The 8,238-nt window shown below is 45.5% G+C and overlaps 1 protein-coding gene across 2 annotated transcripts in view; it reads left to right on the plus strand.

Moving 5' to 3' along the window:
• The window catches only part of ATG10 (autophagy related 10), a 169,501-nt gene extending 161,750 nt beyond the window's left edge, over window positions 1-7,751 (plus strand). Inside the window, exons 6-8 of one of the 2 annotated variants that reach the window (XM_058656325.1) lie at window positions 6,684-6,781; window positions 7,257-7,370; window positions 7,660-7,750. In XM_058656325.1, the coding sequence (XP_058512308.1) occupies window positions 6,684-6,781; window positions 7,257-7,356 (198 nt within the window). In that variant the 3' untranslated portion in view covers window positions 7,357-7,370; window positions 7,660-7,750. Of the gene's footprint in view, window positions 1-6,683; window positions 6,782-7,256; window positions 7,371-7,659 lie in introns of both variants that reach the window. The other variant, XM_012927310.3, reaches the window with a different exon arrangement.
• Window positions 7,752-8,238: the final 487 nt, after the last annotated feature.

Consider the following 8,238-nt stretch of genomic DNA (forward strand, 5'->3'; position numbering starts at 1 on the left):
GTTTATCATCATTGCGGGTGGGCGTCTTCCTGCCAGGGGCTCTGTGTTATTGCACATGTGCCCCCAGCTTGCCAGCTCTGGTGGGCACCATCTTCCTCCTCAGCTCTGCTCTGCCCCCTCAGCACACCTAGTCCTTGGCTTCCTAAGAGACCACCCCTTACAAAATTATTGTCCAGATTGGAAATATGGCTCTGAAAAGCATTAAAAAATAACACCAAAAGATGTGGAGCTAAATATGTAAAACTAAGTAAGAGATGTGCCAATTGCCTTGGAAACGTTCTCCAGGTGAGTATTTTTCATTTTAGAGATTTCCTTTTAAGTTCATCAGTCACTAAGCCACACTTTCACCATGAGATTTGACGACCTAAGTAGGAGCGTACCCCGTTTCTGACTCCATTGGCGAGGTGCCTAACACTACTGTGCACTTGGGCCAGGGCATCTGGCTTGGCATATCAACTAACCCAGCCTGCCTCCAGCAGGGGACAGACACAGAGACCACTATGGTCATTTTTTTCTTTTACCTTTGAAAAGTCTAATTGGCACTGAAAACATCTGGGGAGTTGAGTAAGGAACCTAAAGCCAAATTTCTAAGTTAGATGAACTTGGGCGAGATAATTGGCATCTCCAATTTTACAAATTTGCAAAGATGAGCCCTCATCTTTTTGTAATAATTGCATGTCACCCTCTCAGTGTTGTTATTAGGGTTGTGAATCCTGGTAAGTATTCAGAACCTGAAATTGCTTGCATTATTCCCTTTCCAAGATGCCATGCCACAGTCTCCCTCAGAGCCACCTTCTCTGATAAACTTACCACTCTACACACAAAAAAAAAAAAAATGGGTGGTCCAGCATGAGGGTTCAATTGGCTAATCCTCCTACAAGCACTGGGATCCCCTCTGGGCGCTGATCCAGCTCCCTGCTGTTGGCCTGGGAGTTCAGGGGAGAATGATCCAGGACCTTGGGCCACTGTACCCACTTGAGGGACCTGGAGGGAAGCTCCTGGCTTCTGGCTTCAGATCAGATGTCATGGCTGTTTGGAGAGTGGGTGGAGGGTCTGTCTCTCCCTCTCTAACACTGCCTTTCAAATAAAAATAATTTAAAAAAAAGTAAGCTGCCATACCTTAAGAAAAAAAAATAGAGGGGACAACATAGCCCGCTCAATCCAAGGACACAGATTAACACTGTGGCCAACAACCAATGACTACCCATGCTTTGTGCACAGTTAGCCCAACACAAAATATATGAAGACAAAAAGCATATACATTACTAAAAATGGAACACAGAGATGCCTCTGCAAGGATCAGGAAGAAACAAGGCAGCAACTGGGCACTGCAGGCACTCAGGAACAGGCCATTGGAGCCAACTATCCAAGGTGGTCACACGCTGGAGCCAACTATCCAAGGTGGTCACACGCTGGCCTGTGTAACAAAAGCCCAAAAAATCCCCGGGGATCAAATCTGAGTTGGGTAGGTTAGAATTGACTCTCTGTTGTTCTTTGTTCTCATCCACATTTCCTGCACTCTCCATGGGGCTCTGCTTACAGGATTGTGACCATATTACAGCTGTCCTTTAATGTCCTTGACTGACTCCAGCAGCCCCACTCCCCTGCCCCGCCAAGCCTACTGAAGACAGTATTCGTAGATGTAAGATGGCCTAGCGTTTGCATACGAAATTCTCTTTGAATCACTCGTAGTAGCCAATACAATGTAAACACCACATGAAAGTTGTCCTACTCTATTGGTTAGAGAATAATGTGTAAGAGAAAGAAGATGGGTGCTTGTTCAGGATGGGCACAGCATGGGGCCACAGGTGCAGCACCCAGGAGTATAAAGGACCAGCTGCATTTTCAAATAAATCTATAGATTTTTGAAGAGGGAAAACTGTGTGCTACCCCACCCAGTGAGAGGTAAGAGGCATGCCTCACTTTTTTGTTTTCTGTTTTTGTTTTTTAAAATTTTTATTTATTTTTATTGGAAAGGCAGACTTAAAGAGAGGAGAAAAAGAGAAGGATCTTCCATCTCTACTGGTTCACTCCCCAAGTGGCTACAATGGCCAGAGCTGAGCCAATCTGAAGCCAGAAGCCAGGAGTTTGTTCAGTGTGTTCCACATGAATGCAGGGTTCCAAATACTTGAGCCATCCTCTACTGCTTTCCCAGGCCACAAGCAGGGTGGGAAGTGGAGCAACTGGAACATGAACCAGCACCCATATGGGATCCTGGCGCTTGAAGGGGGAGAATTAGCCAATTGAGCCACTCTGCCAGACCAAGAACATGCCTCGTAAGCTGTGGATTGTGGAGGCATGAAGCCAGGGCCTTGTCTCTTATGACATGTCTATACCATCACTTTGAACCCGTTCTCCAACACAGCTCTCCTTCCAAGAGCTCATGGGGCAGGAGCCTGATGCTCCATGTTAAACTCTACACAAGCCCTTCCCTGGCTGGGGCAGGTAGGAAGAGGGAGGTGCCACCCTCCATTCCTGATGGAATGTGCAGCCGCGTGGAAGCTCAGAATGGAAAATTACATTTGTGCCCTCCTAGCGAGCCAAGAAAATGAAGACATGAACCGAGTCACCTGTCATATTTATGACCTGTAGGAATGAAGATGCAACATTATCATTTCCTCGTGATAGTCATCAAATGGTTCTAAAACCAACTCACAGTATTCATGTCAGACTTATTTTATGAGACATTTAACCATTTCTAAATTACATTTCATCAGGGAATGTGCCTGTATAACTCCACAGGAGTTACAGACTCCAGCCCCTCATTTCTGTTTCCACAGAAAACCATTTAGTAAGACTTTGTTCGGAGAGAAGTGTTTTTATGGAGTTGTAAGCCCAACACAGTTCACTGGCTGTGTGTGTTTCCACGCAGACATTGTTGTCCATGCCGGTCTGCTCAGCCCGTTAGTACCGACAGCAGATGGTAGCACTTTCACACGAGTTTACCTCGGAATTCATCTGAGAAATGTCAGTGAAGAGATCCTGACAGTTCAGGTCCTTCCATGCCTGAAAATAGCATGATAAACAGAAGGTGCAGTTTAGATTTGTTTTTTCTTTAACTCTACCATGGAATCCCTAAGCCAGCTTGAGACTGCTTTCGACCGACTGCAGCTGAAGGAAAACATAGAATACACAGATAACCTCCATTGCACACACACACACGCACACAAATGGCTTTTGAGAGCATTCTCCAGGCTGACTGTGTGCACAGCCGCTTGCCTCATTGGGAATTCTCCGCCCTGCTCCAGCTGGATGTGATTGGAGAAGTGCCTTGGCTCAGGTCACACTGCCAAGGTTCAGTTCTCACTCCCAAGGCACCCAGCTCTCCACAAGGTCAGCCACCCTCCAGAAGCACATGCCGTTTACCTGGAGTTTGATGTAAATCCATCTGCAGTGATCAGAGGAGCCCTAACAGTTCACCAAGGAGATGAGTGAGAATATGTAATAGGAAATTATTATATGTGTCAGAACTTACGGCCTGGCATTCAGTAGGCTTATACATAAGGGTATACATTCCCAAAATCCAAAATGTTGTAAAATCCAGAACTTTTGAGTGAAATGGAACACCTATCTCTTCTAAAGCATTTTGAATCAAAGCTACTCAACCTGCATTTAGAAATAAGGACTCATTTTGAATATTTAAAGAATGTTTCTATATCTGTATTTGAGAAGTAGTTATTTGGTAAACTTGTCACAACTAAGAGAAAACAATACATTCTGAAGGATTTTTGTTTTACTTAAGATCTATTTCTTTATTTTTGAGAGGCTTAAAGAGAGGGAGAGACAGAGAGACATTCTGATCATTGGCTCACTCCCCAGTTAGCCATGATGGGCAGAACTGGACCATGCTGAATCCAGGAGCTTCATCTGGGTCTCCAACATGGGGGACATGGACCCAAGCCCTTTTCCCCAGGCTGTTAGCAGAGATCTGGACAAGAAGTGGACCAGTTGGCACAAGAACCGGTGCCCACATGATATGCTGGCATCGCAGCTGCAGCTTCACTCACTATGCCACAGCCACAACGCTCACCTCCCACAGCGAATGGTTTTCCTGCACACTAGCTTAGGGCTCCTCATTAACACCATGCTGAAGGGATTTTTCTAGGCAACAGGAAATGCCTTTGTAGCATTCTAACAATGGAAGCCCTCCTTAATTCTACTCAAATACAGCAAGTTTGTGTAATATGCTTCCGCTTCTCCCTTGCCTCCGTGCTATTATTTTCTTGCATATTACAGTCGTATGTTAAAGACCCAACACTACAATATTGAAATTTTTTACTTATAGAAAATAATATCTTTTTAAAGAAATTAAGAGAGGAAAAATACCCTTTATGAGGTTTTTTTTTATGAGGTTTTCACCATTTATGAGGCTTTTTGTCTTTCTCCCCATGGACTTGGGTCACCCTCTGGTACTGTGTTTTGAAGAACTTCCGTTTGTGTATCCTGCCAGCAGATCCACAAGCAAGAGTCTTTCTCAGTGGGCTTCCTTGGGAGTACATTCATCCCTGCATCGCTAAGGAGAGGAGTCAGCTGAACGTGTGGGATTCTTCCCCAGTGCCTGGAGACTGTCCCTCTGCTGACTCCTGCCCTGGCAGCAGTGTTGATCTCCTTCATGTCTTGCTGTTTCTAAGACCTTGTCTTCTTTGGCTGGCTGTCCCCTGTGAGACGTCCAGGTGCGGATCTCTGTGTTTCTGGTTAGAGCTCTTCCACCTCACCGGGGCCGTGGATCAGTGTTTTCCATCACAGGATGGAAGATTCTTCACTCGATTTCCTTTCCTCTCTCTTTCTCCCTGTCCGTGGATGTGGGTACAGTAGATGTCGTCCCACAGGCCTCCCAGGCTCACTTTTCTCCATTTTTTTTTTAGATTGAATGATTTCTATTGATATGTCTTCAAATCCATAAATGTTTCCTACTGATGCTTTTGACCTGCAGTTGAACCCATCGGCTTACTCTTTGCACTTTTCAAGGGTACCTGGTTCCCCCCGTCAGAGTCCATGTGTTAAAAACTCTTCCCCCTACCTCCCAGCATGCTCTACACTGTTTGGTTTCTTTGCCTAGCACAGGAATTTCATTAGAAACCAGACATTATAGATGCTGTATTGCAGTTTTTCGGGAAACCAATATTTCCCCTTTTGTCATTGCTTTGCCTTGCTTTCCTAGGCTTTATCTGTGGAATCCATCTTCCCTGTGTTATTTTACCCCTTGTTTTCTAGTCTCTCTTCCTCAGTGCCACTAGCTTGGGCTGTGTGTGGCTTCTCAGTTAGCCCTGAATGGACAGAGACTGTGTCAGATGCCTTGGGGCCATGATGCATTCCCCTGTGGCTGATGGCACACTGGAGATGCGGGTGATGGCCAAGCTGGCCTTGGCTTTGGCTTCCCAGCAGAGCGTCTCCAGTCGGCCCTGGCTGTGTGACAGTTCCCATCAGCCAGCAGTGCTGAGAGTCCTCTTGCCCCTCTGGGGCTCTTGTTTCCAGGATCTCCCATTACGTTGCTGGCAGGGCTGCTGCCCGCCCAGCAGGACCAGCGACCTCTGGCCAGCAGAGCTCTGGCCTGCTCCTTCCATTTGCTACTTACTCGGCTACTTCTGTTGACAGTGCTGCTGGACAGTTCTGGGCATTTCTCGGAGATAAGTCAGCCCAGCTCTGGCAAACCCTTCCTGTTCATGTGGCTGGGCATCAGGTGGGCGGAGAAGGGCATTTGGGGGAGTTTTTCCAGGCGAAAATGCTGAAGAACTCCCTCTGAAATTCTGACATCTTAGTATGAGCTAAATACTTCTGAAAGTTTGTATGTATTCTTAGTACGGAAGCACGGTTTGATTTTGACACTTTTGTTCAGATTTGTACTTGCTTGGTGGAGAATTTGCTGACTTCTTCATTCCGGCACAGCTGGAAGTCTACTCCTATTGTTGTATTTTTGTAAAACTTTTCTGAAAATATTACATAAATACGTTTTATTATAATTCCTATTTTAAGCTGATCAACTTGTCTTAGCCCAATCTTTGTAAACCAAAAAGATGATTTTTTTATTTTAAAACCCAGTTTAATGTTTTGCTTTGTGAAGAGTTTATTTGCAAAGAAAGAAAGCAATCTTTATAAGGACAGTTATTCATTTTAATATACTCTATTTAATTGCATAGAGAAAAGGTCTCAGCATAGTAAAAGATAAAGAATGTTTTTCCAGATGGCCAGACTTGCGTTGAAGGTGTTTGATCAGCTCTAGGTGGCATGAAAATCTCTGTTAGGTAAGAAGACATTTAGCGTGAGCATCATCATGCGTTTTATTTATTAGAATGTAATGAAGATTACATTGCTTAAGGAAAAAGAATATTAAAATGCGGATTACTGAACTGCTTTTGAAGTGCCTATGCTTTTCATTGAAAATTCATTTAAATTATTTCTCATTAATTTGTGTTTAAACCTGAGTACACATGTATCGATAGCTCTGGTCACCACATGTCCCTAGGCCTTTTACCGGCTCGGGCTTCTTTATCCTTTGGCTATAATTATTGCCAGATATTCTCGAACATTTAGGCACTAATCAGTGATATTTCTTCAACTGTGGTGCATGATCTTGGTGGCTTACTCATGATAGATATTGAAATTGGGTTTTATTACAAGATGCTTTAAGCCCATTTTAATTTTGCAAGTAATCCCGGCAGCCCTGGACCCACTGTCTCTTACAGGAACATCCGATACTTGGACAACCCTTTTTTGTACTTCATCCTTGCAAGACGAATGAATTCATGACGCCTGTGTTAAAGAATCCTCAGAAAATCAATAGGTAAGAAACACCATCAAGATACATTGGCCTCTCCTCGGATTCTAAAAGAGTAAATCTTCTCATGTGACTATAAAAGCTAGGCTAAAAAAGAAATATGCCTTGTAATAATAATAATGGCTCACACATATTGATTTTTACCATGTGCTAGGTGCTGTTATAAAAGTTTTATATATAATAACACACTGGATTTTTATAACATCCCCGTAGGCTGTGGACCATTCTTTTACCCAGTTTACTGAGGAGCAAACTTAAGCAGAGGAGTTATATGACGTGGCCAAGGTCACACAGCGGGCTAAGTGATGTTCTGGGAGCTTTGCGTCAGAGCCACGCTCTTAGCCACTGCACTGATTCACCAAGGGGGAGTCAAACCTCACCCCTTGAGAGCCCCTTGTAAGGGACCCTCCGTTTCTCTGGTCACAGTCCTGGTCACTTGGGGATGAAAAAAAATGCTGCCTGTGTCCCCTGGGTCCTCTAGGAACATCAACTACGTCACCACGTGGCTGAGCGTCGTGGGTCCGGTGGTGGGGCTGACCCTCCCTCTGAGTTACGCCAAGGCTGCCTCTCAGGACGCGTGAGGGTGGGTCGGCAGGTAAGAGGAAAACCAGGCCCTCGTGTGGGGCTGTTGCCAAGATGGAGGTGTCTCTGCTACTCTCAGGTACATCCCTCCTGGCCCCGCCACAGATGAAGTTGGCTCCCCGCCGCAGCAGGCACACCCGGCTTGTTTGTCAGTCTTTGCTCCTTGGTTGCCTTCTGCTCCTTGGTGGCACTTGCCCAGTCCCAGGAGGGGATGGTTTGATTTTACTCCTGACAGTCTTAAAATTAGCCCCACCTGCTCAAGCAAACTGCTTTAACTTTTTTCTTTTATTCTCGCCCAACAGAATCTTCTACTGAGCTTAGAAATCGCACCTGTGGAATGCCCAGCGTTGGCCCGCTCAGCTGGAGTAGTGCTGTGCGGTGTTCCCACCTCCCCTTGGGTTCTTTCTCCCTTGGAAGTGGACTGCAGCAACTGATGACTGGCACCTGGGTGTCCAGAAGAATTGTGGCAAAGACATAGATCGCTGCAAAGAGCCCGAGAATGCGTCCACCGCGTCGCCCTTGGAGCACGGGCCTCCGCAGGACACCTGCATTCTCTCCTGAGCCTTTTTCTAACATGGAGATTGATGGAGAACTGTATTTGTGTTTGCATGTTAGTGAACAATGTGTGAAATTAAAATATAGGATTTATATGACCCTCTCTGTCTGCTCTGTTTCCCTCTCATTCAATTTCTTTCTTTGCCACTCAGCTGAATAAATCTTTGAAAAGATATCAAAGGCAGACTTCTACCGAATGCATACCATCTTCACGTCGAAAAATCCTAAAGGATCCTTAGTAAGCCGGAGACTGAGTTCGTGGACAGTCGGAGAGACTGGACACTGGCTCCTACGGAGGCCGCCGAGGTGGGGATGCTTCCCCCGGC

This window comes from Ochotona princeps, chromosome 28 (assembly GCF_030435755.1).
Source record: "Ochotona princeps isolate mOchPri1 chromosome 28, mOchPri1.hap1, whole genome shotgun sequence".
Lineage (NCBI taxonomy): Eukaryota > Metazoa > Chordata > Mammalia > Lagomorpha > Ochotonidae > Ochotona > Ochotona princeps.